This window comes from Microcaecilia unicolor, chromosome 11 (genome assembly GCF_901765095.1).
Source record: "Microcaecilia unicolor chromosome 11, aMicUni1.1, whole genome shotgun sequence".
Taxonomy (NCBI): domain Eukaryota; kingdom Metazoa; phylum Chordata; class Amphibia; order Gymnophiona; family Siphonopidae; genus Microcaecilia; species Microcaecilia unicolor.
In genome coordinates, this window is record NC_044041.1 from 103249530 (window position 1) to 103267236 (window position 17707).

The 17707-nt window shown below is 44.2% G+C and overlaps 1 protein-coding gene across 1 annotated transcript in view; it reads right to left on the reverse strand.

Moving 5' to 3' along the window:
- Positions 1 to 1857: 1857 nt before the first annotated feature.
- LOC115480887 overlaps positions 1858 to 17707 on the reverse strand; it is a 57123-nt gene continuing 41273 nt past the window's right edge. Inside the window, exons 6-9 of the mRNA XM_030219857.1 lie at positions 11258 to 11525; positions 10301 to 10479; positions 9856 to 9914; positions 1858 to 2232 (exon numbers count right to left, since the gene is read on the reverse strand). Coding sequence (XP_030075717.1) covers positions 2082 to 2232; positions 9856 to 9914; positions 10301 to 10479; positions 11258 to 11525 — 657 coding nt within the window. The 3' untranslated portion in view covers positions 1858 to 2081. The remainder of the gene's footprint in view (positions 2233 to 9855; positions 9915 to 10300; positions 10480 to 11257; positions 11526 to 17707) is intronic.

A 17707-nucleotide genomic window follows, 5' to 3' on the forward strand; every position in this document is an offset into this window, starting at 1 on the left:
AGTCTGCAGGTATTTCTGCAATGAGAAATGCCTTTTATTTTGACTAAACACTGTTTGGTAAAATGGAGTTAAAACAGAGATTAGTGATTCTGGTGAGCACAGTATGCTTAAAATGTAATAAGTAGCAGATATAAGTACATAAGTAATGCCATACTGGGAAAAGACCAAAGGTCCATCGAGCCCAGCATCCTGTCCACGACAGCAGCCAATCCAGGCCAAGGGCACCTGGCGAGCTTCCCAAACGTACAAACATTCTATACATGTTATTCCTGGAATTGTGGATTTTTCCCCAAGTCCATTTAGTAGTGGTTTATGGACTTGTCCTTTAGGAAACCGTCAAACCCCTTTTTAAACTCTGCTAAGCTAACCGCCTTCACCACTTTCTCCGGCAACGAATTCCAGAGTTTAATTACACGTTGGGTGAAGAAAAATTTTCTCCGATTTGTTTTACATTTACTACACTGTAGTTTCATTGCATGCCCCCTAGTCCTAGTATTTTTGAAAAGCGTGAACAGACGCTTCACATCCTCCTGTTCCACTCCACTCAATATTTTATATACCTCTATCATGTCTCCCCTCAGCCATCTCTTCTCCAAGCTGAAAAGCCCTAGCCTCCTTAGTCTTTCTTCATAGGGAAGTCGTCCCATCCCCGCTATCATTTTAGTCGCCCTTCGCGGCACCTTTTCCAATTCTACTATATCTTTCTTGAGATGCGGTGACCAGAATTGAACACAGTACTCAAGGTGTGGTCGCACCATGGAGCGATACAACGGCATTATAACATCCTCACACCTGTTTTCCATACCTTTCCTAATAATACCCAACATTCTATTCGCTTTCCTAGCCGCAGCAGCACACTGAGCAGAAGGTTTCAGTGTATTATCGACGACGACACCTAGATCCCTTTCTTAGTCCATAACTCCTAATGTGGAACCTTGCATGACGTAGCTATAATTCGGGTTCTTTTTTCCCACATGCATCACCTTGCAATTGCTCACATTAAACGTCATCTGCCATTTAGCCGCCCAGTCTCCCAGTCTCGTAAGGTCCTTCTGCAGTGGCGTTCCTAGGGGGGCTGACACCCGGGGCGGATTGCCGATGCGCCCCACCCCCTGGGTGCAGCGCAACCCCCCCCCGGTGAAGGAACCCCCCCCCCGGGTGCACGCCGCTGGGGGGGGGGGGGGTGCCGCGCGCCTGTCCGCTTCGTTCGTTTCCATGCTCCCTCTGCCCCAGAACAGGAAGTACCTGTTCCGGGGCAGAGGGAGCACAGAACGAACGTAGCGGACAGGCGTGCGACACCCTGCCAGTGGCGTGCACCCGGGGCGGACCGCACCCACCGCCCCCCCCCCTAGGAACGCCACTGTCCTGTAATTTTTCACAATCCTGTAGCGAGTTGACGACTTTGAATAACTTTGTGTCATCAGCAAATTTAATTACCTCGCTAGTTACTCCCATCTCTAAATAATTTATAAATGTTAAAAAGCAGCGGTCCTAGCACAGACCCCTGAGGAACCCCACTAACTACCCTTCTCCATTGTGAATACTGCCCATTTAACCTCACTCTCTGTTTCCTATCCTTCACCTTTAAATCTTTTTGTGGACATTTCAGGCACAGATGTGCAAAAACTGAATGCAACTGAAGCAGAATGCAACTGAAGTTTTGAAAAAGGACTCAGGAATAAACGTTGCTTTAACTAAGGAAAGTGATCTTTTCTTAAGGAAAGTTTGAGGTAAACTCTGATTTATCTGAAACTTATGCAATTATAAATCACTGTGAATGTCTAATTTCAGTTACAAAAGGCTCTCCAAAGATATTTCAATAATATATACATTTTATTACCTACATGAAATGCACGTATTAGAATTCAATGAAATCTATTCCGGAAATAGTTCAAGTCCTGTTATGTGTTCCATTGTGATATCATCAATCATTGACAAAACTGCTTTGTCATTGGTCAAGTCTGATGAGCTCATAGGTGATGGTCAGATGATCACATTGGTCATGTGAGCTCTGTAGCCAACCAAATGAATGCATTATCTGAACATATTCTATATACAGTTTTCAGTCTGTCAAAAAGCCATTATGCCTGGCATTTGCAGATTTTGATGGCAAATATAGTGCGGATGTGTCCATTTCGACTCCTGAAGGTGTGTGCCTCATACTCTTGGGGAACGCAGCCTGTGGAAGCACCTTCTGCCCAAACCAGGCACTGAGCCTTGCTCCGGGAATCCCTGAAAGCGAATTTTAAAAAAATCACAGTAAACATCAGTGTCTGGACCATGTGGATGCCAGAGTTGCATGCTGGGCAGAGATTTGGCGCAGCACTGCGTAACCCTAGTTGTGCTTTAGAAATGTTAAGTAGTAGTAGTAGTAGCATGGTCAACTTCCTGCCTTGTACCACATTTATTTCTTGAACAACACAAAAACCTTGAAAAACACTCCAACCATATAATAATAATAATAATAATAATAATAATAATAATAATAATAATAATAAAAATAAATAAATAAGAAATAAAAACAACTTGTACTACTAAAAACCAACAAAATATTTTTTTCATCTTTTTTTCAGTATGGTGGGACCATCGTATAGTGGGCAATATGTCATGCCCAGCAAGTGCAGCAATTTCAGTACAGTAAATGAGAATGCTGTGTTCAGTGCCAAGTGTAATTGCTCTGTTTGTTAGGCATGATTTACTGCCCTTTATATGATGGTCCTATCATACTAAAAAAAGATGAAAAAATATTCATATGAATTATTATCATTATGAATCTATTTTGAAGAAGAGATGGCTGAGGGGAAACATGATAGAGGTATATAAAATAATGAGTGGAGTAGAACAGGTGGATGTGAACAGTGGCGTAGCTAGGTGGGGCGCAGGGGGGGCTCCCCCAAACAGATTTTTAGAACAGATGGCGCCTAAGCGCCAAATGCCTGCAGTGCCAATGGCGTTCTCTGCCTCCTTCCCCCCCCCTACAGCGCGAGTCTTACACTTACGAGTCCTGTCTGTTCCGCGCCCGCTCTCGCCCATCCTACTACTACTACTACTTTAAAATACCATCTGCATCATTGCTCGTTTTTAAAGCCCTGAGACGTTCTCCCTCCGACACTGGCGATTCACATCGCCAGCCTTCTGCCAACGTCGGGGCTTCTCCTTTCTCCTCAGACCCGTCCCACCTCTGCGGAAGACAGGAAGTTGCATTGAGGAGGCAGGACGCGCCTGAGGAGAAGCCCCAACGTTGGCAGAAAGCTGGCGATGTGAATCGCAGGTGTCGGAGGGAGAACGTCTCAGGGCTTTAAAAACGAGTCGGTAGCCCCGGGTTAAGGAAACTGTTGAGGAAGTCCACTGTGAAGCCTAATACTATAGTCTTGGGCTGAAACTGGGAAAAAATTATGACTTCAGCAATTTCAGATCTATTGTATAAACACAGCCTGTATGGGAGGGAAGCAAGATGGAAGCCACTGCTGAAAAAAAGTGATATCATGTGCCACATAACATTTGTGAAGAACAGGTTAGTGGATACTGTACATGTGTAGGGTTAAGGTTTTGTAGTCCAATGAGACCAAAGTTGAACTTTTTGGTTTTGATGCTCAGCTCTATGTATAGCGTAAAGCAAACATCATACTGCTTATACTGTCCTTACAGTAGGACTTTGTGGTGTCAGCATTATATTATGGGGTGGTTTTACAGCACTGGGGGCAGGGAGCCTTGTACAAAATGGAGGGAAACATTTATGGTGCAAGTACAGGGAGATGCTAGAGGGAAACTATGCTGCTCCCCCACTCCATAGACCACGTAGAAATGATCATAGATGGGGAATTTTGCACATATCTTGCATTGCACAATTGTACAGAATCCCCCCAGGAGCAGTATCTAAATAACTTTATTATAGCTCCCATGTCTCTCTTCTGCTCTCCTTTCCTGTATACATGTTTATGTCCTGAAGACTCAAGCAGATTTCTCCTATTTTGACTTCCTTTCTCTGGATTGCTTCTAGCCTGTGTGTCTGAGATGCAGCCTCAAGACTGAACACATGAGCTGTTTGTTGTGCTTCTTTCTGTGCACCCCAACATCCTTTTGGCTCTAGCTTACCACCTTGTCATGCTGTTGTTCCAGTTTGAGATTATTGGAGCATATAGCTGTTGATCAAATTGTAAAAACACACAGAGGTCATTCAGTTTTTATTAAATACTTTTGATCCAGTTATAATATTACAGATGGATTGAAATACATGTGTGTTTTTATGTGCTTCTACAATGAATATATCTGAAGAAAGAGGAAATAAGAAACAATGCGACAAGGTGACGGCTGTGGCCAGAAGGATGCTAGGCTGCGTAGAGAGGGACATAACCAGCAGAAGAAAGGAGGTGTTGATGCCACTCTACAAGTCGTTGGTGGGGCCCTACTTGGAGTATTGTGTTCAGTTTTGGAGGCCGTATCTTGCTAAAGATGTAAAAAGACTGGAAGCGGTGCAAAGAAAAGCTATGAAAATGGTATGGGATTTTTGTTGCAGACCATACGAGGAGAGACTTGCTGACCTGAACATGTATACCTTGGAGGAAAGGAGAAACAGGGGTGATATAATTCAGACGTTCAAATATTTGAAAGGTATTAATCTGCAAACGAACCTTTTCCGTAGAACTAGAGGACATGAATTGAGGTTGAAGGGGAGCAGACTCAGGACTAATGTCAGGAAGTATTTTTTCACGGAGAAGGTGGTGGATATGTGGAATGCCCTCCCGCGGGAGGTGGTGGAGTTGAAAATGGTAATGGAATTCAAACATGTGTGGGATAAACACAAAGGAATCATGTTTAGAAGGAATGGTTCTGTGGAATCTTAGCGGAGATTGAGTGGCAACGCCGTTAATTGGAAACAAAACGGGAGCTGGGCAGACTTCTACGGTCTACGCCCTGATCGTGACTGAATAGATAGGGATGGGCTGGAGTGTAAATTTTAAGGGGCTTCGATGTTAGCTTCAGAACTTAGTACAAGAACAGTACTGGGCAGATTTATACAGTCTGTGCCCTGAGAAAGGCAAGGACAAATCAAACTCGGGTATACATATAAGTATCACATATCATGTAAAATGAGTTTATCTTGTTGGGCAGACTGGATGGACCGTACAGGTCTTTCTTTATCTGCCGTCATTTACTATGTTACTATCCAGCTTATAATCGAAAGTGATCGCCGGCCATTTCCAGACACAAATCAGGAGATGGCTGGCGATCTTGGAAAAGCGGCAAAATTGGTATAATCTAAAGCTGCGTTTTTGACAGCATCACCGCTTTCCTGTCGCCTCGCCGGCGAAAATTCAAAGGGGTGTGTCGCCGGATAAGCGAACGCGGGACATGTGCGGGCGTGAGCGTGGCTACCAGATGGCCGGCTTTCGCCGATAATGGAAAAAAAAAACGTCGATAAGCAGTATTTCGCCGGGTTTACTTGGTCCTTTTATTTTCACGACCAAGCCTCAAAAAGGTGCCCCAACTGACCAGATGACCACCGGAGGGAATGGGGGATGACCTCCCCATACTCCCCCAGTGGTCACCAACCCCCTCCCACACTAAAAAAATAAAATTAAAAACTTTTTTTGCCAGCCTGTATGCCAGCCTCAAATGCTGTACCCACCTCCATGACGGCAGAATGTGTTCTATCCTCCGACAGCCTTTCCCTGGTTGTGATGTGGCTCTCGGGTGAGTGTGACACCTTTTCTGTTAGGTGCACTGCAGAGTCACATCAGCAATGCATTGTGGTGGGTGTAGGGTACTGGGCTGTACTCCCATGGTGCTCTTCCCCCTGCTAACTGGGTCAGAGTGTGCCCTGTTTTACTTACGTTAGTCCATGAGGTAGTGGCCATGTTTGTAAGCCAGTTTTAGATCCCTTTCATGTGTTAGCCACGTTAGAGAACTTAGTTCTTACCTTGAATGTGGCTGAAAGAGGGCATTGTACACCGTATTATCGAAAAAAAAATGGCCGGCCATCTTTTCCGATAATACGGTTCCGGCCAACTGTAGCACCGCTGCCACAATAGATCGCCGGCGACCTATTTGGCTGGCGACATTCGATTATGTCCCTCCACGTTACTTTGTAGTTAAGAAGACAGGTTGCCTGCACTGGCCAGTCCAGGGACCTCTTCTGCATCCTGCCTCCTGAAGTAACTTACTGTTTCCTTGTAGGCAGGACGCAACGGAGACAGTCTGTATTAATCTGTGCCTGCTACAGCCCCTGAGCAACAACACAGACACTGCTGTCTAGCTGATAACAACCGGCGCCTATTTTATAAAAGTCTGCTCCCCCTGAAATCAAAACCTGGCTACGCCTCTGGATGTGAAGTGTCTGTTCACACTTTCCAAAAATACTAGGACTAGGGGGCATGCGATGAAACTACAGTGTAGTAAATTTAAAACAAATAGGAGAAAGTGTTTCTTCACCCAACGCGTAATTAAACTCTGGAATTTGTTGCCGGAGAACGTAGTAAAGGCGGTTAGCTTGGCAGAGTTTAAAAAGGGGTTGGACGGTTTCCTAAAGGACAATTCCATAGACCGCTACTAAATGGACTTGGGAAAAATCCACAATTTCGGGAATAATATGTATAAAATGTTTGTACGTTTGGGTAGCTTGCCAGGTGCCCTTGACCTGGATTGGCTGCTGTTGGGGACAGGATGCTGGAGCCCAATGGACCTTTGGTCGTTTCTCAGTATGGCATTACTTATGTACTTATGTAAGCTTTTGTTTTGTAATTATTATATGGTTGGAGTGTTTTAGATGTTTTTGTGATATTTAAGCCTTCACTTGTGCCCTTAAGATGAGAGATATATACATTTATTCCTTGGACATGATTTCAACTATTTGTAAAACTGTCTTACAATTTTTGCACAATTTACTAAGAGAAATTAATTTTAAGGCAGATCTAGGTTAATGACTTGTATGTCAAATAGCACAGCTGCTGTTTAATCCACTTGATTCCACAGAAATTAAAAGCTAAATTAATTTCAGTTTTGGCCCTGAAACTAGCTCGAAATCTGTATTCAGTCTTGTTTTGGCTTTGGTCGAAAATGCTGGTACGTTTTCAGCTGAAAAAGATACTCTGTACCCATAGCACATGCTCCCCTCCCCCCCTGAACAGGAGTGGGCTCGGTGCCTTCCTTCCCTCCCTCCCTCTCTCTCCCCCCCTGCACAAGAGTGGGCTCAACTCGTTCCTTCCTTTTCTCCCTTCCCCTCCACCCGAACAGTAGTGGGCTTGACTCCCTATTTCCCCCATGACCCCATGATAGGCCTTCCTTGGGCCTACCTTATAGTCTCTGGTGGTCTGATGACTAGTTGGGGCAGCAGCGATCCCCAGTCACTTCTGTCTGTGCCAGCTCCAATTTCAAAATTGCTAACATGACCTTGAGCGGCAGTATCATGAGACTACCGCTGAAGTTCACAGCAGACATTTAAACACAGATGACATGGGCAGGAGCAACTGGGGATCACTTCTGCCCCAACTGACCTCCTCAACTGCCAATCTATATGCTCAAAATTTACCCTTATTCATGACCTGACAGAGATTCAAAATTTCTCTCTGCTGTGTCTTACTGGATGGACATGGCTAAAAACAGGTGAAGACTCTCTTCTCTCTTCTTGTCTTCTCCCTGGTTATGATGCTTTCTTCTGTTCATGCTCCACAAAATTCAGTGGGGGCCTTGGTATTATTTTTAAATCAGACTTACAGCTTACCGAAATAGTATCACCATTTTCCTATCCTGAATTTTTGATCACTAAAACAAATACTCATGACCCTCTCTATATCCTTCTGTTTTACTGTCCTCCCTCCCTTTCAGCCAACATGTGGGACTCTTTCACGCAGACGCTCGCAGAGGCGACTGTACATTATCAGAATCTTTTAATACTCGGTGATTTCAACATTCATGCTGATAATCCAGTTAATAATAGGGCTAAATGCTTTCTTGAGATTTTGTCAGATTTATCTTTATACCAGTGGGTGGATTTCTCAACTCATAGTGCAGGTCACACTCTGGACCTTATCCTCACATCATGTGATTCTGTGATCCGCCCATTCTGTTTCTCTCTCCTGGTCAGACCATTCCCTTGTCTATTTCAAATTTACAGTATCAGCTCAGGAAACACCTTGTCCTACTCCCGCAGGATACTGGTCAAGATCTCTTCATAGGAAGAATACATATTGATTGCCTTTTCTCCTCCACCTTCTCTTTCCCATCAGACATGTCTACTCAACCGCTTAATGAACAAACTACCACGTGGCATAAAATCTTGGAGGCAGGTCCTGACAGGATAGCCCCTAGAATCTTCCAACCCCATCCTTCCTCAAAAAACAAACCCTGGTACTCTCCTTCCCTTTGCTTACCAAAATGCCAGTTGTGTCACGCTGAACAACTGTGAAAAAAAATCAAGATCACCATCTTCTCATTCTAAATGTAGGGAGCTTCATTGGCTTTACAATATTCAACCAAAAAATACTAAAACAAGTATGTCACCGACAGGTTATTGAAATCTCCCAGCTGGTTCTCAGGTATTGTCAGTACTTTCCATTTATGAGGATTGTTCTAAATAAATAAATGATAACTCACTGTGCAATGCAAATGCCTAGTGGCCCAAACTGGGCCCACCACTGAAGGGTTTCAAATGGAGGCTTAGCGAATGGACCCTGACTGACAACCATCCCTACAGCTAATGGACCAAAGTCAGCTGGGAGAACAAGGGCAGTCGAAGGCAATCTGCCGCTTGAGGCAGGGATGAAATGCTATCCTTGTACCTGCCCCCACCCAGCCATGGTCTGGCATCTCCCCCTTTCCCTCCTCAACACTCTTCCCTGAGTTTACCTTCTGTTTTCCTTTTCCAAAAGGTGGCAGTGGCAGTGGCACTGATTCCCATAAGTTGCCCTGCCACCGGCACCAGTCTCTTTGCTCTGAGGAAACAGGAAGTTATGTCAAGAGGTGGGCCGCAGTAGGAAGAAGAAGCCGGTGTTTGAAGCAGGGCAGCCTATGGGAATCGCTGCTGTTGCCGCCTTTTGGAAAAGAAAAAAAAGAAGGTAAACACAGGGAAGAGGGTTGAGGAGGGAAGAGGAGGGATATTGCTCCATGGAGAGTGCTGCCTGAAGCCTCCACTTCAGTTGTCCTAATGGTAGAGCGCCACTGTGAGAGAAGATATATTAAAAAAACATCTCTGGTAGCTGCAACAGAAGTCTCGCAGCACCTGATCCCAGCCCTGGTTCCAACTGAGCTGGAAATCCAAAAGAATCAGGAAAGGATCTTTAGGGGAAAAGTGGTAAGGTTGGAGCATTCTCCTCCTAGTGAGATCATTGGGCTTTCTGAAAAGAAACTGTAAACTTTCAGAAGCATGCAGGGTATTAGTGGATATGGTGATGAGACACAATACAGATGGTCAGAGAAAGGATGAACACAATCTATTCAACTGTATATAACTTTTCAACCCCCTAAACACCTCTTAAATTATTAGCACAACTAAACACATATTTATAGTTGGGGTAAATATCCTTTTCTTTTAAGTGCAGGGGATCTGAATCTATGAGGAAGATGATGGTAGGGTGGGTGCCAGACCTATGTTCCACCCTCACTTACCCCCAAATCTGGACCATCTGTGAATTTTCACAGCAGCACAAGTGAGCAGACAGAAAAACAGACTGCAGCAGCTCAAATCGAGTTATTATATATATATATTTTTTTTACATGACTTGAAAAATGCTAATTAAGAAGGGCTTCAAATACCCTGCTTATATGGACTGTCCGCCCCCCCCCCCCCCCCCCAGTACAGCTCCTTTGAATTACCATATTAAAGTAAAGGCCAGGAGGGGAAGGTGCAGCTGTGCTTACCTGAGCAGACAGTGATTTCCAGAGGAACAGACTCCCAAACATCTGCCAACATCAATTTCCTGCAACATTTGTAAAACAAAACCAAACAAAGATCTCAGAAAATGTGAAGATAAAAGGGATGAGGGGCTGTTTGCATATGAAACACTTTGGCCTCCTCCCTAATTCTCTCTTTCACTTGGGAAAGGGGAATCAACATGTCAAAAACTAGGCTGTTTCATTTGCATTTTAATCAATTACATCAGGGTTGGCCCCCATGGCTTCCTGGGGTAATGGGACCACCCTGCCAAGCAATCTAAAAGTTAAATAAATTCCAGGACAACCAGGGTGGTAGTTCACACTTAGAAATGTGCAAATAAACCACATAACTACTTGCAATCTGATTGCAGACATTTAATTCATGAAATGAGTTATATAGCATTCAATGAAATCATGAAACTTCATGCACCTTCAGTGTCTCTTCCTTGTTTCCATTTGAGTTGAACAGAACTTCATAATAATATTCCAAGTAGGGGACCCGATAGCAGGTTTCCTTCATTTCACACCTCTCTGTTGTTTGGACCAGTTCTGCTCCATTTGGACTTTTTACCACAACTGTGTCAAACTTTGTGGATGAACAGAAGAGTCCTGGAGAAGAGAGTGAGGGTAGATTTAATGCCAACCTGTTAGAAATTACTGCTCAGGGCTGCTAGTGCAGTACTGGGAAGCCTGACCTAAGAAGCAAAAGGCTGAAAGAACATTCTGTCAGACCAGTGAGGGTTAGAATGTGCATCCCATCTTGCACTTACAGACAGAATAACACATTCACTCACTGAGCAATGAGGTCTCAGCACGTCCATCCCAAACCATATTCAGTGGTCGAAAAGACATACGAAATATGATGGCAGATAAGATTTTAAAGGCCTATCTGGCCTGTCAAATTTCATTCCTGGTGCAGTGCTATTGATTTCTGGATCTTGTCTCATTTCCTTGCAAACAGGGATCCCCTGTGCTTATCCTAGGCTGTCTTCAATCCCATGACTGTTTTTCAAAATTTCCATCATTTCCCTTGGGAGGCTACTCTAGCAGCGAGATCTTGGAACATGCACTGTGATGAAATAGAAATCTGCTGTCTGACCCCTGTGGTTTGTTTTGTAAATGCTTTCTGAGCAAGAGTCCTAGCTTTCTTTGATTTCTGCAGTATTTCCATGCTGCTAAATTACCCAGTTTCAGAAAGGAGATTTTTTGGTCAATCCTGGTTTTAAACTTCCTTCCCAAAGCAGTGTGGGATTTGATTGGCAGGTGCCATAATGCTTCAGGAGAAGGCTGTCAGAAATCCAGGCCTAGTCTAAAATCTCCCTTCTTCACCTGGTACCTTGGAAGCTCTGTGTTTCTCACTTACAGATTTTCTCTTGGCCTTTCCTACCTGCAGGGTCTGAGGGATTGGAGCACTTGCCAACATCCACAGTGGTTTCAAAAGGGGTGTCAGGGAAGAAGGTCTTCAGGGCTGGTGTTCTGATGCATTCCTCTGGGGCGGTATGGCATTCACAATCCTCGATCACTTCCACCTCCTGCATGCCTTGGAAGAGCAGTACCCGTTCCAGTCTGACCTTGGTGGGCTCACAACTGGTATGCAGTGGGCAGGATGGCTCTGACCCTGGTGTGAGGGAACTCTCTGGGACCCGTTCTTGCAGCTGCATGAGACAAACCAGACAAGCTTGTGAGAACCTGGTATTTATGTTAGTACATACACACACACACATACAACCCCCTCCCCCCCGTGCACACATGATGTCCCATAGTTGCCACTACCCACACACAATATTCAAGACACACACAAAGTACCACAGATACCTTCACTAACCAAAGACACCTACGCACACAGCCCCACAGACACTACACAGTTTCACAGGCTCAGTTACTCATACAGACTTACCACATACACTGCCCCAGAAACACTGGAGCCCACTCACAAACACAAGGTCCCACATACACTATTACAAATACACATACATCCTTTGCTCCATGCCATTTCACAAACACACATTATCCCATGGCCTCACTACACAATATTGTATAAAACCTTTACACAAAGACACATATACATGGAGGGGCATAATCGAACGGGGCGCCCAAGTTTTCCTGAGGACGTCCTTGCAGGATGTCCCCACGAAAGGGCGGGGAAACACATATTATTGAAACAAGATGGGCGGCCATCTTTCGTTTCGATAATACGGTCGGGGACGCCCAAATCTCAACATTTAGGTTGATCTTAGAGATGGTCGTCCCCGATTTTCGGCGATAATGGAAACCGAGGACAGCCATCTCAGAAACGACCAAATCCAAGCCATTTGGTCGTGGGAGGAGCCAGCATTCGTAGTGCACTGGTCCCCCTGACATGTCAGGACACCAACTGGGCACCCTAGGGGGCACTGCAGTGGACTTCAGAAAAAGCTCCCAGGTGCATAGCTCCCTTACCTTGTGTGCTGAGCCACTCCCCTCAGCTGTACACCACTACCATAGCCCTTAGGGATGAAGGGGGGCATCTAGATGTGGGTACAGTGGGTTTGTGGTGGGTAATTGTGAAGCACTGCGTACGACTGGTAGCGCTAAAGAAATGATTAGTAGTAGTAGTAGCAGTATAACAGGTAGGGGGGATGGGCCTGGGTCCTCCTGCCTGAAGTACCCACTAAAATGGCTCCTGGGACCTGCATACTGCTGTCATGGAGCTGGGTATGATATTTGAGGCTGGAAAAAAATATTTAATTTTTTTTTTTTTAGGGTGGGAGGAGAAGGTTAGTGACCACTGGCGGAGTAAGGGGAGATCATCCCCGATTTTTTCCGGTGGTCATCTGGTCATTTAGGGCATATTTTTGTGGCTTGGTCGTAAAAAAAAAGGACCAAGTAAAGTTGGCCAAGTGTAGGTCAGGGATGCCCTTATTTTTTCCATTATTGGCCGAGGACGCCCATGTGTTAATCATGCCCCAGTCCCGCCTTCGCTATGCTTCCGACATGCCCCCGTGAACTTTGGTCGTCCCCGCGATGGAAAGCAGTTGAGGACGCCCAAAATCAGCTTTCAATTATGCCGATTTGGGTGACCCTGGGAGAAGGACGCCCATCTCCCGATTTGTGTCGAAAGATGGGTGCCCTTCTCTTTCGAAAATAAGTCTGATAATGTCCCACACCCTGTCCATTCAGACACATATATTATCCACATATTCATTAGACACACACACAAAAAGCCATATTGTATCTCAAAGAGATATATAGTGGTAAACAACTAAGATACCATTACACACAAACTTACATATATCCCCTTACCATTGCACAAATACACAGAAATATAAAATTCCGTAGCCGCCATTATTCATTTCATATACACTCACACACTGTGCCAGAGTATTTCAACCTCTTCCCCAGCCAGAATATTTTAACCTCCTCCCCAACAATCTTTGCACACACCCCACTTTAAACATAAAAACATCATAAAGTGATTGCCTCTAGAAAGTACACTTCTAAAGAGAAAATTCCAAGGAACACACCTCTACAAAACCCAAAATCCTGCAAGAAGGCAACACTGTCTTACAAAGAGTAAATTAATTCCCCCCTTCAAAGATTACAAACAAAAGACAGACACAAAAATCATTCAGCTCTCTCTCAACAAATAGTAAGACTCTCCCCCAGGACATCCATCCACTTCCTGTTTTGAAAGGCGGAAGTAGTAGTGTAGGATATTAAAGTTAATTACAACATGCTATATTTATAAAATATAAAATATTTATAAAATAACAATCCCCCACCCCAACACACTCGCACCTGGAATGGAACTGTCCCACACACCATAACGTAGTAGTACTTGGAAAGAATCAAAATATGCGTTGGGCCATGCAAACTACTTTCTAACACCAATTAAACTGACTCATATGGCCAGTGCTCAATCAAAACTACTGGAATAGTCTTAGCAGGAAGAAAGGCAGGCAGGTCCGTAAAGGGGGCGTTGAGGGATGTGGGCTGCCTCCTGGGATTTTTCTGTGCGCTTATGAGCATGGTTCCTACAGGCACAGGTCGGAAGCAGGGTTAAATTATTAGATATATTGTATAGTTCAATGGAATGGGAATGCATTATATTCATACCATCCCCTAGAGTCATACAAACACGAGTAGACTATTATTATATCATGCCCTCTACAGGTTCATGGGAGCAAGTTTCTAATATATACAATGTATTTATTTTCATTTTCTTTAAAACATTTTACACATTACATATTAGAGGCCAAACAAATTTTGTTTTTGGTTTTGACACCAAAACTGTCTCAAAATCCTTTTTTTGTGCTGTTTTGGTTTTGGCCGAAAGGTTAAATACATTTTCAGCCATGGTTTTGCCTGAAATGACCATATGTTTTCGGTGGAAGTCAAAAACTTGTACTTTGTCCCATTTGATCCTCTCCCCCCAAACTAGTTGCCCCCCCCCCCAACTATAGGCCCCTCTTGGCCTATTTTACAATCCCTGGTAGTCTAGGGGTGCAGTTAGGGCAAGAATGATCCCCAATTATTCCTGCCCATTCCAGCTCTTCTCTCAAAATGGCTGCCACGACTGGGGCATCGCTCCTACCCTGACTACATCAGTAGACCACTAGGGATTGTAAGGTTGTCCTGGGGGGGAGAGGGGAGGGGGCTACTCTTTGTATTCTTTTTTTTTTTGTAGTACGATTGCAAGTAATGCAATTATGATGTTGAAGAATAGTTTGTGGTAATTCTCATATAATGGAAGTAGGATCTTATTATGTCAGGATTGAAAACTGGATCCAGATTCACCTGACAGAGTTGATCCGGTCCTGGGTTTACCCACTGCATGCAGGGACTTGTATTTCTGATTTCCCCATTGCATTCTCTAAGAAAAGTATGGCTACAAGTCCCTGCATGCAATTGGGTAATCCCAGGACTGGATCAATCCTGTCAGACAAATCTGGATCCAATTGGTAACCTTATAAATATGCCATGCTCTACAGACTGATGAAAAGAACACGAAGCCAATATACAGCCCGTGGGAGGCAGCCCGCCTAAGTACCACAATTGGTTCTGACCACGGATATTCAATGCCAGGCTGTTTCCGGTGACCGGCATTGAATATCTGGGGTTTTTTTTGGCCAGCTCAAACTTAACCAGCTATGTCAATATTCAGCGCTGGCCAGTTAAGTTTATAGTGGCCAAAGATAGGACTGCTATTTAGGCGGTCTGATTTGGCCACTAAACTTAGCCAGCCAGCACTAAATATTGCCGGTTATCGTGCAATATAACTGGTTATCTTTTTGGAGCTAATCGGCAATATTCAGCAGAGATAACTGGTTATCTCACACTGAAAATTAGAGGTTAGGCACCGAAATGCTATTTAACCAGTCAGCAACCATTTCTGGCCAGTTAAATAGCGCTGAATATTGACCGGACAGGCTTTTACTACATCATGTCCTACACAACCATGGAATGAGCTTGTCCTACAGACCCAAAGAACGGACTCACTGGTCAATGCACAGAAGTCCCCGTAAAGCATTGCATGCTATTTCCACCTCAGTAAAAATTAGAGATGGAAATAGTGGGCGATGCTAACAAAAAAATGGATGCAAATGAGCTGCTCGCAAGAGTAGCTCGGTAGAAGGCAAGGCAGTCTTCTAAGCTGCACTTGTGCGGGCAGTCAATCGCTAAGTACAGCAGCTCTGTGCATGCTCTTTCTGCGTGTGCTACTCACGGCTTTTAAACATGCATACAAGCTTCGTGTATTAAAGCCATGTTTGGAGAAGCCGGCCCGCTGTTCTCCACATGCCCGAGTCTCCAAAAGCCTGTTGAAGAAATGCTTTTTGCAATTCAGATCCCAGGCCAGCGCCAGCAATGCTCCAGTAGCACTACGGCCAGCAGGTTGCCTAGCACGCCTGCCGAGAAAATGATGGCGCTGCTGACCAGGTTTGACAAACTCCAGGCTGTTGTTGATGGCTTGGGCGAGTGCCCGGATATCCATAGAATGAGTTTGGGCTGTTATACCATGCTCTACAGACTCATAGGATGGAATCAGGCTCTCATATCATTCCCTACACACAAATGGAATGAGTTTGGGCTATTGATACCATGCTCTACAGACTCATGGGATGGAATAAGCCTCTTATACCATGCCCTACACACCCATGGAATGACTTTGGGTTATTATACTATGTCTTACAGATTCATTAAACGGAATTTGACTCTTATTATACCAGGCGGCAAATTGGTGGGAAAATATGGGATACAAATGCTACAAATAAAATAAAATGCCCTACAGATCCATGGAAGAGGCACAGGCTTTTACTATATTATAAAAGCCGCAGCACACGCTGAGCGAGCATGCACAGAGCTGTTGTACTTAATGATTGACTGCCCTGCACAAGCACAGTTTAGTGACTGCCTTGCAGGTGAAAGCTTGGGTCTTCAACCAGGCCTTTAATGGAAGAAGTAACTAACTTATTAAGTTCACTCACACACAAAAGGAGTGACACGGGCTGTACGTACTGAAGCAGGACATCTTTATCCACTCCTACCCTAGCTGACATAATATTTAACCATCTTTCTGACTTCATGTGCACATTTCTTTAAATTAGTCACTTTATTTTCTATCTCCTCTTACTCTCTTACCTATCTATATGTTCCATCTTTGCTTATACCCTTCACTGTCAATTAAAATGTTCTATTACGTATTGTGTTGACATTGTAAGTAGTGTATTATGCCATACTTTGTATTGTTTTTTCAAATATTTTTACTGCTGTATTTGTCTCTTGATCATGTTTGATTTTTTCTTACTGTACACCGCCTTAAGTGAATTCCTTCAAAAAGGCGGTAAATAAATCCTAATAATAAATAAATTATGCCCTACAAACCCATTGAATGATTTCAGTCTATTATACCATGAGCTACTCATGGAATGGGGGCACGGTCCTATTATACCATCCTTACACACATACTCAATGGAGCAGACTCTCAATATACCATTCTATAAATGGCACCCAAAGTTAGGCGCTGGGAAGATCCACGCTAATTAGAATTCTGTGTGGAGCGCTCTTTATAGAATATTAGTTTAGTGCAGATCTTACATCTAACTTTGGCCGCCGCACTTATGGCAGTTGGTCACATAAATGACCATATTCTATAATATCGTGCCTAATTTCTAGGAATGCTCTCCGACTGTTCATGCCCCTCCTATGGCCATACCCACTTTGGAGTTGCATGCTATAAAATTTAGCATCTTTTATAGAATAGGGTGCAGGGCAGATCCATGCGTAAACCCAAATAGGTGCCAATTAACACAAAATATTGATTGTTAATGGCTCATTAACTAATTAGTTTGCATGCGGATCTGGGATTCGCACCTAAATTTGGACGTGCAAATTTTGGCGACCTATATAGAATATGGACCACAGTGTGGGAAAAGATTGTTAGACCATATTCTGTGTGTTCATAAAATAGAAGCAGGATCTTATTACAGGACACCTACAGAGTCAAGGAATGGGAGTGGGCTCTGATACTATAGTCCATAGAAGGGCATATTTGAGAAAGTGACAAAAAAGCCCCCTATTGTCTTCCCCACCCCCACCCCCAATATTCAGGCCATGACAGGCAGCGTTATGGACACGGATGTCTGCTACAGGATGACTTGGGCCCAGATATTCAGTGCTGGGCCTAATGTGGGTACTGGTTCTGGATATCCAGGTATCAGAAGTTATCCAGGTATGGGCAAGTTAGAACTGCTATCTGCGGGGTCCTACTTGCCTAGATAGCTAGCCACAAGGAGGTTTTATGACAGGAGACGGCATGATGTCAAAAAGTTGAAGTTGTGTCCCTCGTGCAGCCTCCATG